The sequence below is a fragment of the Argentina anserina genome, chromosome 3 (assembly GCF_933775445.1).
Source record: "Argentina anserina chromosome 3, drPotAnse1.1, whole genome shotgun sequence".
Taxonomy (NCBI): domain Eukaryota; kingdom Viridiplantae; phylum Streptophyta; class Magnoliopsida; order Rosales; family Rosaceae; genus Argentina; species Argentina anserina.
This window is the reverse complement of record NC_065874.1, coordinates 22,025,322-22,046,258: the sequence shown is the minus strand read 5'-3', so window position 1 is coordinate 22,046,258 and position 20,937 is coordinate 22,025,322. Positions and strand designations below refer to the sequence as shown.

The window sequence follows — 20,937 nt, the reverse complement described above, 5'->3', positions numbered from 1 at the left end:
TACTTTGTCTATAAAGATTGTAGTATGATGTTTGTGTGAGATTATTGTTTTGTATTAAGAATCGAAATTTTCAGATTGTTTTATTGGATTTTTGGATCTTTGCCGAATTGATGGTTTCCTATAATTAATGAGTTTGTATTTCTATTGTTGACTTCTAATCATTTTTCTCATACTTAATTTTCAGATATGTCCATATGAATTTAGTGCTTGGATGCAGTCTCTAAGATTGTGTTTGAGTGCTAGATTCATCGACCATATTGACACAAATCGAATCATGCCATAAGTAGGTTCGGTTTGTGTTGATTAAAAGTGGTAAAAATTCTGGATATTTACATGTGAAACCATGGTGGGTGACGCCATACATGAAACATGTCTCCAACAAAAATTTGGTACTTAAATGTAATTTTATTTGATTTTTACTCAAGTGTTATTGAATTCGATTGCATGCAAATTTAGATTAGGCCCTAAGTCAATCTAAATGTTAATTTGACATCTTGCATGATTAGATGATTCCCTAAGGCTCTAATTGTATTGGTGTCTAAAAAGTATGTAATTTGTCAAATTAGAATGCATGATAGGTTTGAACTTGTAATTATGTGGTGTAATGGTAAATTTTGTTTAAGTTTGTTAAAGAGAAGTCGATCATGTAAATAGTAATTTAGGTTTTATTTTAGTAGTTAATAATCAATCTCAAACCCCCCATTATTTGTTAACACTAAAAGTTTAGAGTTCCCTTCAATTCCCCGAAAAGAACGATCCCTGCTTATTCTATACTAACGATGATGTTTTACATGGTTTATTATAAACGTTTTAATTAACGCTCTATCACGGATCCTCAGGCCGCGCTGGAATTGCTTCTCCAAGACTACAAGAGACTCTATGCTGAGATGGAGTTGGAACGCCAAGCCACGCGCGTGGCCCTATCAAGCTCGACAACACTGGAGAAAGAGCAACACCTCCTTTGGACCGCCGTTGAGGGCTGCATAAATGCAGACAAAGCTTTAGAATCAGCGCGACAGCGATTCCGCACCTCAGACACACAAGTTGAGCGCGACAGAGACGCCGGAAGCCCCACAGCGTCTGGGGCCACAGTCCAAGACGGTGCTAGTTACCGAGCCTCTAATCAATGCGCCGTTAGAAGGCCCCCTTTGGAGCCGCAATATGTAGACTTGGAAACTCGAAATCAAGACATGGACCAGGATGGCCCGGGGGTCCAAGTAGGCCCCCCACGCAGGATCTCCAGACTCAGCTGCTGCTGCTGCACATGAGTGATACCTTAGAGCAACTATCCTCTAAGGTCGACGGGATTGAGGCAAAGGGCACGCCGCTCCCGTTGCACGAGGGATATGGCGGCCGAGACGGCCCATTCACCCAGCTGGTGTAAGCGGAGCGACGCCCTTCAAGGATAAACCTTAGCTCCTTGGGTTGGTTCCTTAGCCTACCCTCAATCTCGGTGCATAGCTTCGAGGAACTTATGAGAAAATTCCTCTACCGTTTCATCTTGCAGACCAATGCCCATCACAACACTAGCTCCATGTTTCAGATAAAGCAGAGGAACGATGAGAACTCCTAGATTTTATATCCCGGTGGCAGACCGCCACGGCGCGGTGCCACGACTTAGATTATGTTATTGCCGTGGTGGCATTTCGGCAAGCGCTTAGGCCTGGAGATTTCCTCCACAATTTTAATGAGTATCCTCCCAAGACTTAAGAAAAGTTGACAGAAATGGCAACGGGTAGGCGGAAGCCGAGTACCGCTCTTACGACAACCACAATGGAGCAGACATATCCACGCAGACCAACGCCCGAGATGGCGGATGACGGTCCCTGTGGGACATGCTAGATCAACCCCACGGCACCAGTAGGTAGGACACCCGTGATAGGGGTAGAAGCGATAGGCGCTAGACCGCTAGGGGAGACGAGGTCGAACTGACCTGTATCCCGCCCGGGGTTGTGACGTGCCAAGATATAGGCAACAAGGGGCTCCCGAAAACGAGGTATTCACAAACCTATAAGAACCTCCTGCCAAGGCCCCCCAAGTGCCGGTATGACAAGAGGCCGATAAGGCACACGGGAAAATATTGTGCCTACCATGACGACTCGGGGCACGACATGGACAAATTACGCCATCGAGGAGCTGGTTAGGACATGTAGGCTGGATCGGTATAAGTCCTCAGTGACAGACGCCAACGCCTTACAAATCCATGGAGAAATAGCAACCTTGCGTAGCGCGGCGATCTGGGCCCCGCCCCACAAATCGACAAAACAACAATAGACTTTGGAGCTCTACGAGCTAAGCCAAGGGTCAAAGCCGCACCGGCTACCTGGGACACGATCTAATTCTCAATGGGGGAAGCGCCCGTTCGAACCTCCCAGATTGACCCTTTGCTGTGCAGGTCGACCATTACTCGTGCCAGAGGGTACTGGTGGACACTGAGGCGATGGTAAATATTATGTTCGCCGACTGTTATTGCAAGGTCAAGCGAGACCGGGCCAAACTCTATAGCAATCATGACCCGTTGGTCAGCTTTTCCGGAGAGATTGTGCAGCCCCTTGTCTCTGACCGGTTCGGAAACGAAGCAAACAAGAATCACTACCCGGTTCCTCATAGTGGACTGTCCGTCCTCCTATAACGCCATCCTAGGTCGGGATGTGCTATGGGGTTTGCAGCGTATAATTGTCGGCCACATGCTTATGCTGAAGGTGCTGACACTAGGCAGAATCTTGACAATAAGAGGAGATGAGATCGACACACTTCAAAACCATCTCGGCGGGACGAAGACCGTATGAGATGCTACCAGTGGCTCCGGCAGAGGTCATTGATGATCCTCGGGAAGATGCCCAAACGGTGCACCAGCTCTCCAAAGTGCAAAGGAAGAAAGTCGCCAAGCATCCCCTGCGGGCATGTCTGGCAGCCGTAGAAGAGACCGATTGGAGAAGCCTGTCAGACACACATCCGGACTGGAAGATCCGTATCGGAACAAGTTTAGGGCCAAGTCTCAAGAACCAGCTGGTGATATATCTCAGCACGTCTTCGCCTGGTCATATGCGGATATGCCCGGAATGTCCACCGACTTCATTTGCCACAAGCTAAACATCTTACCGGGGTCCAGGCCAGTGCTTCAGAAGTGCTGGACATTTGACCAAGACAAATGTCACAACCCCGAATTTCGAATGATAAAAATTTGAATTCGAAGCCATGAAAACTCTAAAACAATCTCAAGTATATTGAAATCATCTTATCATAATAGTAGATCATTACTGAGTTCATGGTACAACTCAGTCGAATTGATTATTACAAACAAATTTATAATTCAAGCATTATATCAAATGGAAATGTAAAAATCCTCTCAATTCTCACCACAAGATAAAATAAGACAACTTCAAAGTCTTTAGAGTTGTCCGTCGATTCCGCTAATCCACACATGCAGAACTATCCCCTACACCATCGAATAGGTGCACCAGGATTGCAAAACACAAACCCGGTAAGCTTTGTAGCTCGTATGAGTAAAACAACAAGATAACATGCATAGAAATAAGAGAATGAATATTTAAACATCCAGTTATAAATGTACTCATGAGTCAAAAGACGACCTATCTGGTTGTCCAATAATATTTGAAAATATAAGTATTCATGAGAAATCAGGCAACACATCTGTTTACCCAATTACATTTATAATACGGGTACTCATGAGACCCAGGTACTCATCCGTTACCCCTCATGCAGTACACCGGCAGACAGACTAGAGCTCTAACTGTATCGTAACTGTCGCCCGACCAAGGCTAGGTTCTGACATGCCCACACGTCCGAAGACAACAAAAATGTTTTAACACAACTCAAGTTAAAACCACATACAAAACAATCATCACATGTTATTGTACAAAACCAAATGACATGCTCAAATAACTAAATGTCAATGCTATAAAAGAACTTATTTGCACGCGGACATATGATAGTATATAATATAGCAACCCATATATATGTATCGATTTTACCAATTATATCATATACATATCATAGTTCAATCCTTTTAATTATGCGAAATTATGAATTTCTGCTAAGGGTAGATTCGTCACTGTGAGATTTTACTCACCTTATGATCCTAAGCGTAATTTCCACAATTCCGCAAGCGAATCCTTTACTTGTTGTGTTGATCACCTAGATTGCATAAGATGTGATTAGAAACATTGCGTAAAACCTCAAATGCCGAAACAGTATTAATGTTTTACTGTTCAACAATTTTCGGTTTGTACGAAATTATTGTTCACGTATATACTATTCACGTATTACTGTACAAATATATACTGTTTACGTATTCCTGTACGAGTACATACAATTTACGTATTCCTGTACGAGTACATACTATTTACATATTCATGTACATCCATGTACTATTTCATCGTAAGTACTGTCTCAGTAAATAATAATTACCGATTTACCCTTCATAAATTATTTTACAATTACTGTACGTAAAATAATTTTACATTCACCGTACGTAAAATAATTTTACATTCACCGTACGTAAAATAATTTTACATTTATCGTACGTAAATTACTTTTTTTACATTCACTGTACATAAATCACTTTTTACAAAAAAATATTTTTTGAAATTTACTGTTCACGTGCCGTCCGCACGTAGCGGCGCGTGGGGTTCACGCCCCACCTCCGGCGACCGCGCGTGCCGCTCACAAGCTTCCCCATAGTGGCAGCGCGTGGAGGTCACGCGCCGCTCGAACCGCCGCCTGTGGCTTGCCCACTCCCGCCCAAAACCCCTCCTTTCCTTCCCCTCTTCCCCTCCACGGCCCAAGGCCGCCTCCCACCCTCCTCACGCTCCTTCACGCGCCGCCTAAGGCGGCGGTATTCTCTCCACCTCCTTCTCCTCCGATCCTCCACCAAATCGACCCAAAATCCATCCACAATCAATCTCAACCATCAATTACAACAAATCATACCTAGATTGGACGTTGGAGCCACCGGAATGTCGTCGGAGAGGTTTGGATCAAGGACTAAAAAATCGAAATTATCGTCGATATTTCGGCGATAATTTCGATTTTTCGAGGTAAGGATATATCCTTCACATACCATTGTAATTTCGGTCGATATTTTGGAAATTTCCACGATATATCGCGATATTATCGATATTTTAGATATATCCGCGATATAATCACTCCTTCTGCCACGTGTTCTTCATATACCATGGTAATTTTGGTCGATATTTTAGAAATTTCCACGATATATCGCGATATTATCGATATTTTAGATATATCCGCCATATAATCAATTTGAGTTTAAGGGGAATCGAACCGTGGTCATTCATTTACAACTAAAGATGTGTAGCCAACTCTACCAAGCATAGTTATTGTTCTATATGACTATTTTTAATATATATTTCATTCTATGTTTCAAATAAAATTCAAATAAAACATTACTTGTTGTTGAGGGGAATCGAACCATGTTCACCTCAATAGAAAATGAATCACTTAGCCAACTCTACTAAGTCAATTTGTGTTATATTTTGACACTTTATAATATATATTGTATGTGTAATAAATTTGATAAACAAAGAAAATTGGTTATATGTCCAATCCCAACTAACTTCATCACATTATTTACCTACAATTCAATTTTTAACTACTTTTCAAATTAAAACTTTATAACACTAGACATACATTAGGATGTTAGTCCTTGGTTGCACACTTGCATCACTACTCAACTCTATTCTATTTCAAGTTCTAAATATATTAACATCAAATTCCAAATATATTAGTGAGTGAAGCTTTGTTGATATTCTCTTTTCTTCCTTGTTGGTAAGTATATTAATATTATTAAGTTCTAATTTGTACCTCATATATCCTCTATGTGGTTCTAAATCACTTATGTAATTTCATATTTAATGTATCATATATATATAAAGCATGATGGCCTAGCCTCCCTTTGGGTTCCCAGCCATTAAAATTTTTTTTTAATAATTCTCAACGATTGTTTTAACTTAAATTACTATAACTCATTATAGACTAATAGTTATATAATAATTTCTTATGAAATATAGTAGATAATTGATCAAATAAACATCTCTCAAAATTTCATTCAAAATTTTCATGTTTTTATTTAAATTTCCATCAATTTACTCAATTATTTTTTTAAATCGATATTTCCCCGATATTTCCGTCGATATTTCCAATTTTTAGACCCTCGATATTTCCGTTCTCGTCGATATTTAGTCCTTGGTTTGGATCGTCGATCGTGGTCGATTTCTTGAAGGATGTGGAGTGGCGTAATTCTGACTTCCAATCTCCTAGACCTGGCTTCGGCGACAAGGATCGGTGATGGCGACCCGGTCTCCGTCCTCTTCTCTCGTCGGCGATGAAGCTAGGACGGCGGAGGGAGTCGCGCAACCCTAGGGTTGTCGCGCGAGGGCTTACTGCGGCGAGGAAGAAATGCGTCGAGCTTGGAGTTTGATGCGGAGGACCGTGCGAAGCTCTTGAGGCCGGTGGTGAGAGCCACGGAGGCCGGAGCTGCCAGATTGCCGGCGATGAATTTTCTGAGGGAGGGAGACAGGTCGGGGAGAGAGAGAGAGAGAGAGAGAGAGAGAGAGAGAGAGAGAGAGAGAGAGAGAGAGAGAGAGAGAGAGAGAGAGAGAGAGAGAGAGAGAGAGGGAGACAGGTGAGGGGTTTCCGAAAATGGAAACCCTAATCCCAAAATTCCCTTTTTATACCCTCTTCTAAAATCAGAAACGAACTTCTGCCATTAATAACTTTCACGTACGACGTCCGATTAGAACGGGTGACGGAGTAAAACTCGATTCTCGCGTCGTGGAAACTTAACGTTTTTCCAATTTAGATTTCCGATGATGGTTACGTTTTCGATTTAACAACGTCGCGAAGCGAAACAAATGCGGTTTATTAATTTTACAAACCTATTAAATCCATAAAATTCAAATAATTTGATTCCGAAAAATCGGGTCATTGCAAGATATATTAGGCGATTCAGGCTGAGGTCGGGTGACTCCGGGACATCAAGTTTATCCGGGAGGTCAACTACCCCAGGTGGGTCTCTAACGTGATGATGGTTAAGAAGCCAAATGACTCGTTTCGAACGTGTGTGTACTACACCAACCTGAACCAGGTCTGCCCGATTAATAGTTTCCCACTCCCCAAATAGACCAGCTGGTCGACACGACTACCGGTTTTGGGCTCCTGAATTTCATAGATGCCTACTTGGGCTACAATAAAATCAAGATGCACCCTGATCACCAAGAGGACACCGCCTTCGTGACTGATAAGGGATTGTACTGCTATCAGCTCATGCCGTTCGGTTTAAAAAACGCTGGGGCAAGCTACCAAAGGACAGTCACTCGAATATTCGAGAAGGAAATAGGTGAGACTATGGAAGTATATGTTGATGACATGGTCATGAAGAGCAAAACGCCGGAGCGACATATCGCCAACCTCGACTAAGTATTCTCCATTCTCCTCCATTACGGCATGAGGCTGAACCCGGCTAAATGTGTAATGGGTGTAGTGAGAGGCAAGTTCTTGGGCTTCATGGTGAGTGAAAGAGGCATCGAGGCTAACCCTAAAAAGGTCCAAGCAATAATGGACATGAAGTCGTCATAAACCAAGAATGAAGTCCAATGCCTCACCAGCCGGGAAGTTGCCCTCGCCCGTTTCATGTTCCCCCTGACGGATAAGTGTTCACCATTCTTCCAATTACTCCGGACTCAGCACAAGAAAGATATCACCTGGGTCCAAGAGCAGGAGACGGCTTTTCTTTGGCTCAAGGAATACCTAGGGTCAGTCCCGACATTATCAACCCCGGTGCCTGGGTAAAGTTTATTCCTATACTTGACGGTTTCTCAAACAGCGGTCAGCTCCGCCCTCGTCCGGCGGGAAGAAACCAGAGAACTCCTAGTGTATTTCAGCGGTAAAGGTCTGAATAGCCCCGAGACCAGATATCTGGTGATCTAGAAACTCGCCCTAGCACTAATAACTACTGCCCAACCCCTTCGACAATATTCTTAGGCCCATACTATCCATGTGCTGACCAACCAACAATTACGCCATGTACTCCAAAAGCCAAAAACATCGAGGTGATTAAGCTTGGAGAATTTGATATTCAATTAAGGCCTCGAACAATGCTGCAAGGACATGCCGCGGCCGATTTCATTGTAGAGTTTATCCCGGCAAAAGACGCCACACATCCTGACGATGCGGTAGTCGCACCGGTGCCGGTGTGGGAACTCTATGTCGATGTTTCGGTCAACAAGAACCGCAGCGACGCAGATGTGATCATCATTGACCCGGAAGGGAATGAATACCCATATGCTTTCCGGTTCCAGTTTGACGCCTCCACCAATACAGTCTAGTATGAGGTACTGATCACCGGAATCCAGTTGTGCCGAGAATTGGAGGCAACCAATGTCTGGATTTATAGCGACTGCCAATTGGTGGTCAACCAGGTTGAAGGAAACTACCAATTCAACCTCCCCCGGGTTACCTCATACCATAATTTGGCTGGGTCACTGCTCTGGAAATTCGACCAATTTGAAATCAAACAGATCGCCCGAGCTAAAAATCTTAAAGCGGATGCGCTCGCCCGACTAGCTACCTCCGATCTGGAGGTAGCGACGCCCGGTGTACATGTGGAAACCCTGGAACAACCCAGTATCGCCTGGCCATATTCGGAGACTTTCACCATCGATCAAGCTCCCCCACCATTGTTGATGGATCCCCTTATTGCCTACTTGATGACCGAATAGTTGCCGCTGGACGAAACCAAAGCAAAACGCCTACGGCATAAGGCCGCCCTCTACATGGTCCGCGATGGTAAACTTTACCGGCGCAGTCAATCTTTCCCGCAACGCAAATGTTTAGCATCGTAGCTGGGCTGACAGGTGCTAAACGAGTTGCTTGGTGGGGTATGCGACAACTATGCTAGAACACGTAACCTATCCTTTAAAGCCTTCCGGATCAGGTATTACTGGCCCACGATGGAGGCCGACACCAACGCTATAGTTGGGGAGTGTGTACAATGCGACCAGTACGCCAACTACACCAGTCGCCCGTCTGTCCCACGCTCAATTATCATCTCCCTAGTCCCTTTTGCACATTGGGGACTTGACTTGATTGAGTAACTGCCAGTCACCCCAGGACAATTCAGGTATGTCATTGTGGCGGTGGACTACCACTCCAAGTGGATAGACGTAGAACCAATGGCAAAAATCACCATGGACCAGGTAATTAACTTCTTATGGCGTTGTGTTTACTGCCGATTCGGTGTCCCAGAGGCTTTTATAACGGACAATGGCACCTAGTTCGACAATGATAAGTTCCAGGCGTTTGCCATAAGAATGGCACTGAGGCCGTAATCCCGGTCGAGATTGAGGTTCCCTCCGAGTGAGTCGAGGGTTAGATACAGATACAAACACCGCTGGCCTCCAGCTCAACATGGACTTGCTGGAAGAACATCGAGATAACGCCTACCTACGGAATATCAATGGAAAACAACGCATCGCCCGATACTACAATAAGAAGGTCAATCCCTGACTCTTGGCAGTCGGTGATTGGGTGATGAAAATGGTGCGACTCCGACCTGTCGATTTACACCCTAAGCGGGAAGGTCCCATGGAAATAATCGAGGCGGTTGGACCGGCTACGTTCTACTTGCAGGACACATCCGAATGCAAGTTTGCTATCGTAATCGGAGCCTTATTCCTGAGATCCGGATCTGCCGATCATAGTTGAATTTGGAATTTGAGATCGGCATCAGGTGATCTTCAACGAAAGAAAAAATCTCTCTTTCTTATGGTGTTTTAATTTTAGGCCAAAACGATTTTCTGTGTATTCTTATCCCACATTGATTTTTGTGTTTATTCGTATCACAACACACACTGAAATTGTGTGCATTCTTATCACACTGATTTTTGTGTATATTTTTATAACACACTGATTTTTGTGTGTATTGTGTGTGGACCCACGTATAATCATTTCACACGGTTAATTGTGTGAGTTAGTATCTCACACAAATTTATGATAGTCAGTGTGAGTAAAATTAGTGTGAGAGTTATTTTTGCTAGTAGTGACAAACATGCACTGAGTCGTATTGGAATAGCCTTGGTGTAGAATAAATAATCTAGGTTATTTATCAATAACATAAATTTATTTAGGTTTGTTTACTAGTTTTTTTTTATATAGGTCCGCTATTTCTTTAAAACACTTGTAAAATATGTGGGAAACAAATTTTTTGCTCATATTTGATTTTGTATAAATTCAATCATTTAATTACATAGCATTAATCCTTTGGTTTTATCTTTGTGTTAGGAGCTCGACACTTTCGGTAAAAATCAGCATAGGAGGAAATTGGTGATCCTCTATATATGTTTGTATATATTTTGACATGGAGACTTAATTAGTGTTTTCTAATATATGAATTATGTGAATTAAGAAAAAGATGCATTCATATATCTGTTAAGGCTAAAATCAATTTGTTTTGTTTGAAGAGGTTTTGCCTCCGGTTTATATACTCACCCCAATAACTATTTTGTGTGAACTATAATGCTTTTAGTTTTCCAGAATAATGCATGGACTTTGATTAGTCTATCTTTCTAATCTTTTTCTCTAACCTTGAGTGATAAAAAGTGCATTTCAGTTTATGTATCTTGAGTTCTTCTACGTTTTTTTAATATTTTGTTATGGAAAATCATTCCATACATGGAGTATGAGTGTGCAACAAGAATTTCATAAAAAAATGTGTTACGGAACATATCACTTATTTAAACTAAAAAGTTTGTGTAAAAAAGAAATGTCCAAGACAACGGACATAACTAAAGCTCAAAAAAAAAAAACAAAAGCAAGTTAATTAACTCTACTAAATCTAGAATACTAAAGAAACAACAAAAAATTGAGCCCCAGTGTACTGTTGAAAACCAACTCAAAAGAAAATCTAAGGGTATCATTGTGTACTGTTGCTATCTACCTGCAATGTTGGCTAAGGGAACCCGATGTCGAAATGTCCTAGCAGTTGGAGAGAACGCCGCCATTGTGCTTTACGAAACCCTTGGTTTTAGAATGTTGCTCCAAGAAAAGTGGAGCGATATTATCTAACGCCTCATGTTTTGTTTTATGTAATTAGTGTAAATCAATATGGTAACTTTATCATCAATGTTGTCTTTGATTTGATCATATAAGTCGTAAGTAATTGATGTCAAATTTATGTAAAATGAATCTATGATAAAGATACCCACTCACACAGCTTGTCTGCATTAATCAAACAAACCCACACAAACTCACGAAATAATAAGCTAAGATAAAATATGATGAAAGACAAATGAAAATCGAAAATTAAAATATTGCCATCAGCTAGTAAATTGTATAATTCATGATTAGGCTGCGCTAGACGAGTAACGATGGATCTAATACACGGCGACGCCTCTTAGATGTCTCACTAGAATTTGATCGTTCTAATAAAGACTTGAATGCATTCTGCAAGAAAGGAACTGATTCAATTGTGTGATCTTTATCCGCCGCAACAATAAGCACAGTGCGAATTCTTCCTCCAAGAGTCGCCATTTCAGCTCTAAGTGTCTTCAAATGGAGGGATTTTAGTATTTCAATTAGATCGGGTAGGAGTTCTGGTCGATCCTCGCAGGACAATGACGCTTTGAAGATAATTCGTCCGTTGCTCGAATAATCATCCTCACTGGAGCAAAGTACAGTGATTTCATCAGTTTCAGAAGGGAAGGTTTCCAGTTCTGTGATTTCTGACATTTGTTGTTTGAGCTCCTTCACTCGTTCAACAACCTTTGCTAACAGGGAGGCTTTGTCTGTCTGATATATATTACAAAAAATAGCAAACAAAAAGAATAAGAATAATGGAAAGGGTAATTAAAAAGTTAACCTACTTTCCCAAATTACCATTGATCATTGTGTTTTATTTCATTAATGTTCCCTTTAATAAAGCTTGAAAACTGTTGGGATCCAAGATCTCGATTGATCAGAATTCGTTCCTATAAATGTTTGTAAGCGAAATTCGGCGAAACTAGCTAATTGCATGCAGTTATGTAGTCAAAACAATAATAGAACCGATGCATCATCCGTGCAATTTCACAGCTATATGGTCAACAATTCAACGTGTAACATAACTTGTTAACGTCAACAACGAGCTATATGGTCAAAAAATCTAGGAATCCAATTTAAGCAGAAGTACTCGTAATCCTTTGTGTCATTATTTATTTCTGAACAATCAAACCTATTGTAGGTAAAGGTCAACAAAGCAAACTAGATTTGTTCACAGTCGACAGATCTAAGACAAATAGAAAGAAGACCAATCGAGGAACCTCAGAACCACAGAAACTCTTGTAGCCAAAAATTAGCCAAAAAGAAATCAAACCAAAACAAAAATTCTGAATAAGCTAAGCGATCAAGTTAATTCTCGTATAGCCCCAACTAATTAAGCAAACAAGATGATTGACTTCTGTGTTAAAAAAAATAAAAAGAAAAGGAGATGATCGAATCATAGATATGCCAAAGTGCAACTTAATCTCACATAAAGAAAAAATTCAAAGAAAGAAAGAGGTGGTACCTTGGAATTACAAGGAAGAAGTGATCGAAGCTTATCGAGGTGGGAGTTAATTCTCTCTCTCCTTCTCTTCTCAGCCTCCTTGTGATTGTTGAGAGCAGCTAGGGCTCTATCGTTAGGTGTAGTAGTGGTATCAGTACTAGTAATACTGAGAACCCCAGAAACCTCCAGACTATTATTCAAGGCGTTGTTATTGCTGTAATAAGAGGAGGAGCCGCAAAAGCTCTGCTGCATAGGAACAGCAGAAGATGAAAACTCACAATTAGCTACTCCGCCGGGAAATAATCCATAAGGCTGACTGTTGATTAAGCCATTCTGGGCAAGAAAGCGGTAGAGTTCTCGGTTCTCTGGCTGCATCGAACTTGCTACGGATGGTCGATCGATTATGATGGAGTCTTATTGACTCGGGTTGATCTATTTAAATTTTATCCTAGCAAGCGTGCTTTGACCGAAGGGAGCTGGTGCAGTTTTGAGTGGAACGAATTATGAAAATGTTTGGAAAGCTTTTTCTTCTTTCAAAAAGTGTTGGAAAGCTTTCGGTGGTTTTATATATGTATATATTTTATCCGGATGATCTAACGTATTAACAAACGTTGAAGGCATCGTAAAATGCCAAGAACTGATCGCATGCGTTCTCTCTCTCTCTCTCTCTCCGAGGCCAATAAACTCTAGTGGCGTTCATGTAGGAATCCGAATTTTTTTTTGTAGGAATCGTAATTGTGATAAGGTTAATTACGAAAACACTCATTTATGATCATTTGTTGATCTTCTCTCACCTTCATTGCTGACTATATATAATTTTGTGAAAACTAACTACTTGATACTTGTAAATATTAAGGTAAATATTGTATGTTGTAATGGCCAACCTGTGCTACAAGTTCACAAGTACTTGCTAATTCTTGTACAGTTGCAAGTAGTCAATATTCAAAAGATAAGAAAAGGATGAAATGAAATCTGGGACAACAATGGTTTTAGGTAATTTGAAATATTAAATTAGTTCACATACACTAGGATTTTGCACAGAACTAACATTGTAATAACAGAACAATCAAGGAAATGAAACAGAATATGAACAATGGCAGAGTAGGTCAACAATGCCTATTTGCCATGGAGTCTTCCTCTTATGAAATTATTCTCTCTCTCTCTCTCTCTTTCTCTCTCTCTCTCTCTCTCTCTCTCTATATATATATATATATATATATATATATATATTTCTCCGAGACAGTAGTGATGCTGAAATGGCTTCCCATATAGTTTAGCAGCATCTTTATTTCTTTTCTACAATCATAAAAAAGTAATCAGCTTATCAAGTACAAAAGGAAGACATAAAAATTGTGTATGGTAAACATAAATATTTCATATTCAATAAATGCTCACAAACCATTTATGGGGCTAATTAACTAAAATGCTCGTATTTAGAGAGGCCTCAGGGAGTCAAGGTGTCTATGAAACTAACACACTGTATTTATCCGTTTATTCCTTGATTATCATGTCTAGAATTCACCTCATGTAAGCATGTAAGTATGATTCTGTACACTTTACACAATTATACAGGGACTAGGAAACATAATTCCATCTCGGATTGCTTTCTGTAAATGAGGATTATTGGCAACTTTTCATGCCAAACTTTATTCTTATAATCTCTCACCTGAACATGCATACAATTTGCTTTGATAAGAATATCATAAAATGAGACATAGCAATCACTGAAGTGTGCACCGAGATGAAATTAGCTTCAAAATTTAAACCAAATCTCTGTCAATTCAAGTGTGCATGCATTATTGTAAGTACAAGAGAGAATCAAATTAACAAAACAAAAGAAAGAGCAGCATATAGAACTTGATCAAGTATAATTAAAATGAATTTCAACTATCCAGTCTAAATCAAATGAAGAACTGCATTACAAATTGTTCATCTTGAAAAACCATACTGAAAAGTTGCAGCTTAAAGAGAAACAAAAAGAAAAACTTGAGCTTCTTCCCCATAAATCACATCTCATCATTCACATATCCAAATTGACAAATGATTGAGGAACCAATACAAAATTACCTAAATTATGACTCCTACAAGACTTAACTGATCTTTTAACACAAGGAATGATCAACATAAGCTAATTACCCAAAAGCATATATCAATTAAAACTATAACATAATAACAATGAAGAATAATAAGAAAATCATGGCAAATTGTGTCTTCAATTATGAAAGCACAGATCATGACAAATGCAATGAGCAAAACTTATGCAACAAAAGATATAGCTTGGGTTCGTAAGACAATATTTAATCACAGCATTCAAGCTTCGTTTCAATAAGAATATAGAGATCGAGCACCTACTAGCTTATAGGCAGTTTTAGAAAATATAAAAAATAGAAAAAAGAACAAAGAGATGATTGAGGAGAATAAGATGAATATGAAAGACAAAGGGAAATATTAAAGAGGAAGATGAATCGAAGAGAAAGAATCAATCTTACTTGAACATGAAGAAGAGGAACAGGTTGCCCAAGGAAGCAGCGTTAGCTGAAGAAGAAAAGGGGAGGAACCATCCTCTAGGGGTTTTAAGTGGGTAGTTTTGGGTTATCATTAATTCATGAGGAGAATGTGGGAATGAAACTATGATTCATGGCTGATTCAGAATGAATACTTACTCACCTCTTCGGAATCAAAACAGCTGAATCAATCCGGACTAATTTGTGGGACCCATGTTATTTCCATTCCAGATAGAATTAGTAAACAACCCTTTTTCAATGGAAACAAAATGACTCCCTTTAATAGTAAGTAAACGCAGCCTAGGGTTCTGCCGACTGTGCCGAGCAACATAGGATCCATGTATACACAAAATTGCCACCTTAGTCCTCTTCAAAACCACTTTTTCATGCCGAGAACCACACCAATGAAAGCGCTTGCGCGCGTTAGTTTATTTCCAAGTATGGGTCTAGAAAATTTGGGTATCATGACCGAAGGCGGATCCAGAATTTTTTTTTTTGTCAATGCTAATGTATTCCCTCATTTGCAATTGGTCTTGTCTATATAGTTTTGGTGTTTCTATGTTAATTTTTTCGTTGATCAAATGATATTTCACTACAATGTCCTCATTAAACTCAACTTTTAGAAAAAAAAAGGAAAGAAAATAAGGAGAAAGTAAAAATACTAGAGGTGTTCCAGAGTGAGGAAAATTATAAAATAGGAACTAAACATAAAAGAAGAGGAAGAAAGAAAAGAAGAAAGAAAATGCAAAAGGTGGGGAAAAAAATATAAAGGGTGGGGGGAAAAAGAGTTATTTGGTCTCGAACCAGGTTACGGGAGAGACATATATCCCACTACTTACAAGGAGTCTAAGCCAACTGAAATGCTTAGTACTTATTCAATGTTTTATACAAATAATTTTATTAGTATTCCATTTCTGTACGCGCTGCAGCCATGTGACCTTTTATATAGATCCGCCATGACTATTATCGTGAGATTATATTGGTGTTTTTGTAGGTTGTAAATCCCTGTAATTAAGAACAACAAACTATGGACGTGAGAGCTAGAGGCTTTGCATGGCAGAAGTTCCATACTTCTACCGTACGTGGATGCATGCATGTAACCATGTTAATGAAGTAAATTAATTAATTAAGTAGATAATGAGATTTAGCTTGCATCAAGTGACATGCATCAGTTTCATGCCTGCACCACCGATGAAGTATTTTAGGTCAACAAAAGAGAATTTCCCCTCGGTGAAACTAGTAACTCGGGCATCGCTCTCACCATTCCCGTTGTCAACTTCGCCGGAAGAACATACGGGTGTAGCACTGCAGCAGCAGATCCAGAAGTTAGAATGCATGCCTTCAAACAGGCAACAGTAGAAAAAGTGGTTTTAAAATTTTAAGTCGAGATGGAAATCAAGTCAATTTCTGACAATCCCATAAGAATTTTATTCCATTAATTAATTACCATTGAGCAACTTCTCATATTAACTCACGTATACATAGATTACAGGCGCGCACAGTGGAAAGAAGCTGCTTGGTTAAGGCCACATTAGGGCTGGACTTTTTGACACCGAAAAAACCGAAACCGGTCATAATCGAACCGCACTGAAACCGAGAAACTGGAACCGAACGGAATCACCGCGTCGGTGTCGGAAACCAAACCGAACCGAGTAATTGGTGCCGGTTATCGGTTTCATGCTTTCAAAAAACCGGTGGAAACCAAACCGAACCGAGAATTGACATTTAAGGTTATAACTTGTATTTGATGAACATATGTAATCGATTGGGTGCTTATGTAAAACATAAATTTGGTAATAAATATATACATGTATAGATATGTGATTTTGTACAAGGTAATATATGATTTTGATTTTTGTATGTGTACAATTATGCATGCAGAGATCTAATGTAATGTTTTTGAGTTTTGTCAACTAGCCCTCATGTTAAGACAAGTCTGAACATCCGGTGATGAAACTCATGAGGTTTAATGTTTATTTTGGTTAACTTGTTGTGTTTTAGCAAAACACTATTTTTGTTTACTTAATATTTGAGTTTTTGATATTTGGTGAATATAACTTAATTAAAGTATTGAACTTGTAGCTTACTCCTTCACTTTTAATCTTTTTAGTTTCATTAATCAAGTATGAAATGTCAATAAGGATATTAGGTTTTGTAACCGAAACAAAACCGAAACCGAACCGAATTATAGGTTAACCGAAATCGCGGTTTATATATATATTTTTCGGTTTCGATTTTGGAAAACATGAAACCGAAAATTCGGTGTCGGTTTTCGGTTAGTGCTCATAAACTGAACCATTGGCATCGAGTTCAGCCCTAGACCACACGAGGTACACCCAAAGTGTGTCCGGTTTTAAAAACCGGACGTTCCAGTTGCTCGTGAAACCCGCAAAACAAGACCGATTAGTGAAGAATTAAAGACAGTCTATCGAATCGTCCACCTGAACTAAACGACTCACCAACTCTCTTCTATTCTAGCCTCCAATATTATAAGCATGAAATGAACATGAGTCTTTGCTTAGCTTATATCCCCCTTTAATTTCTTGGCATCAACTTCGTTTCCTTTCCTTCGCTCCCACTCCCTCACCAAAACCCCTCTGAATCCTCCATTCATGGACCAAAACCCTATTCTCTCCGACGACCCAGATGACCTTTCCCGCAAGACCCTCATTACCTTCTCTCGCAGACGCCGAAACAAGACGAACCCAGAAGCTGCTGCTCATCACAAACTCCAAAACCTCATCAAAACCCTCAACCCGATTTCCTTCGTCCCCTCCAAAACTCCTCTAGTGGACCAAAACCCTATTCTCTCCGACGACCCAGATGACCTTCCCCGCAAGACCCTTATTACCTGCTCTTGCAGACGCCGAAACAAGACGAACCCAGAAGCTGCTGCTCTTCACAAACTCCAAAACCTCATCAAAACCCTCAACCCGATTCCCTTCGTCCCCTCCAAAACTCCTCTAGACTTGCAGGCCAGGAGGACCTCCTGAAACGCCTAGGCCTCTGGGACTTTGCCCACATCCAGTTTGATCCCACTCTTCGGACTGATCTCATTGCAGAGTTGATCATAAACTACTGCCCTCAGGGTCGGTGCAGATACGTGGGTGATGCCCGGGTTATGCTCAGCCGTGCCGATTTGGCACGTGCATTGAAAATGTTATATTGAGAAGGAAAATTATGAAAAAGTTGATTTCGAGCAGGAGATTGTGGGGAAAGTTGAAGTTGAGGAAGAAAATGGTGGGAAAATCAATAGTGAGCGAGAAAATGGAGGGGAACTTGATGTTGAGGTAGAAAATGTGGAGAGAGTTGATGTTGACCATGAAAATGTGGAGGAACTTAGAAGTGAAAAGGTGGTAGTTGAGCTTGAGGATGAAGATATAATGGATATTGAAGAACCTAAGGAGGAATAGCCTAATCATTGGCATTTGGCTGGGAATGACAATTTCAGGGAACCTTGTTTGAGGAGGTGTGATCTTGACAGGGTCATGGATATGGGTTGTGGGAATGAGAAAAAAAATTATATAGAGTTGGGAAAACAAGTAGAAGAAGATGACAACATAGAAGAGGAAGATCAGGAGAGAGGTTTTGACCTCTCAATGAGGGGTTTTTCTTTGGAGGGTTTGCCTTCAGGAAGTCTAATGCAGGTCATGGAACGGGACGATATCCCTCATACCTCTGGTATGCCATTGCATGATCATTTGGCCTCAGAATTTCCTTCATCAAGGTGGGAGTCAATGCTTCCTGGAAGTTCCTCAGTTTCTGATAATGATCACGAGAGAGAGTTCAGTCATGAAAATGTTTATTCTCATCATGGTCTGGATGGTAATAAGAGGTTGAAGACTGATGGGCCTTGGCATAGTAAGATGCCGGGTCACTTTGACATGTGTATGGACCCTGTACAGAGTGGATGGGAAACATGGGGATATACAGCAGTGGATGGATAGAGCTAGGATGATGTATGTAGCAAAAGAACAGGAGTGTGAACTTGCTAAAGATGAACCAGCAGCTTTTACTGGCAGACTTGCCCAAGGCCTGGGCTCAAGAGAAGCAGAAGAGTCAAACTGAGAAGTTTAGGTTTGAGCATGAGGTTAATTTAATGCATGGCTATAGGAATGCTTTAAAGGCAACACAAAAGGCATTTGCTGAATATAGAGCACGCAATCCACAGGCTGTTGAGCCACTCTATAGGGATGTTGGAGGTTCTGGGAGTCTTGTTTTAAGCTCTGGACAATTCGAGAGGTTTCGCTTAAAGCAAGAGGAAGTAGAGAGGATGAAGCGTTATGTGATTGAAACAAAAATTAAGGACTTCGAAGCTGGCTGGATTAGGAAATTCGAAGCACACAAAACCAGTGTTGAAATAGTGAGTAATAGGTTACTGGATGTGGAGAAGGAAGTGAAACCTCTCAATGAACAGCTTACAAGACGGAGGCTTGCAGATAAGCCAGATCCTACTCCCAATGAATCATGAGGTACTCGGTGAGTCATTGATTTGTTATAGAAGTACAAATGTAAAGCAATTACAGCTTTCATTAGTATTGGATAATGCTACTATGCTATGATGCAGTGTTAGTCCTAGTTTTATGTGTGGCAATGTGATGCTGATTCCCTTTTTAATTTTGTTATTCACAAATGTAATTTGCATTGATCACCTAATAGATTATGGCTGTAACAGCCTTGTCCCATGACCCATGTTGTATATTCCTATTTGACATTGAACATTTATGTACAATGATGTCCACAGAGTGAAGATCTTATCAGGAATTAGAGTGGTGTCTATATATTCTCTGAATTTCGTAGTAATTAGTCTGCTGGCTTGGCAAAGCATCTCCCGTCCCAAGTAGAAAGAAAAGCTTAGCTCATGCAAACAAGTTCCACTATGAGTGCATTAGTGTCCTTTTAACTGTATAAGATATCCTCTATCAATAGTACGAGTATGGATCCGATGAGTGATAGGCGCAAAAACACCTACAAAGATATCCTATTATCAAATCAATTATATCGATGTAGTAAATAGAAAATAGGGGTCATTATCCGCAGAAGATTGGTGAAACTAAGACTTAAAAACACAAACAGACGCGTAAACCAGAAATCTGACAGACTCAACCTAAGAGCGGAAACCTAATTAATTAGCTAATCTAGACTCAACCAAAACTTACAAAATTAAATAGACACTAACTAGACACAGTGTCGGACTATAAAACAAATTTTGAGGGTATTCTGAATTGGTTTGATTGGTGAACAAAAATAAATAAGACATAAGTACTGCTAAAAACAAAATATTTAAAAATAAATATGGATGTATATATTAGAAAAACAATAACTAGAAACTTCTCTCCATCACTAGATATGCTTCAATCACCCCAAAACAATTTCAATAATTATAGATGAATGCACTCACAGTTAAACCAATGTTTTTAGGTCATTAACCGTATTACGTTCTCTTACTTGTCATGTTAAGCGAAATGTCGGTATCGACTTAACTATAATTAATTGATCTATGAAATGTTGGTATCTAGTCCAAAATAATTAAAATTATGAAGTTATAAGAACGTTTGAGTAACAACAAAAAATCTAAGGTCAATGTCGGTAGCCTTAGGCTGTGTTTGGTGCAGCTGGGCTTATTAGATAAACTGACTTATACTTATTTCTGAAAATAAGTAGCTGATAAGTAAAGTAACTAAGTGTTTGGTAAACTGGATTTTATAAGTGACTTTTAGTGGCAGAACGTTTGGTAAACTCAAGTTGGCTTATGCTTTTAATTGTTAAATGACTAATTTGGACATTTAAGATAATTTCAAATTGATTTTTAAAAATAATAATGTTTCATATGATTAATATTGGATAGATGTAACTACATAAATGTAAATATTT

General features: G+C 40.0%; 1 protein-coding gene across 1 annotated transcript; it reads right to left on the bottom strand.

Annotated features, from left to right (window-relative positions):
- Positions 1-11,330: 11,330 nt before the first annotated feature.
- Positions 11,331-12,998, bottom strand: LOC126788238 (transcription factor bHLH106-like). The gene is made up of 2 exons (XM_050514210.1): positions 12,581-12,998; positions 11,331-11,826 (listed from the first exon to the last, which is right to left on the bottom strand). The coding sequence occupies exons 1-2, from the start codon at positions 12,932-12,934 to the stop codon at positions 11,392-11,394; spliced, it is 789 nt and encodes a 262-aa protein (XP_050370167.1). The 5' UTR covers positions 12,935-12,998; the 3' UTR covers positions 11,331-11,391.
- Positions 12,999-20,937: the final 7,939 nt, after the last annotated feature.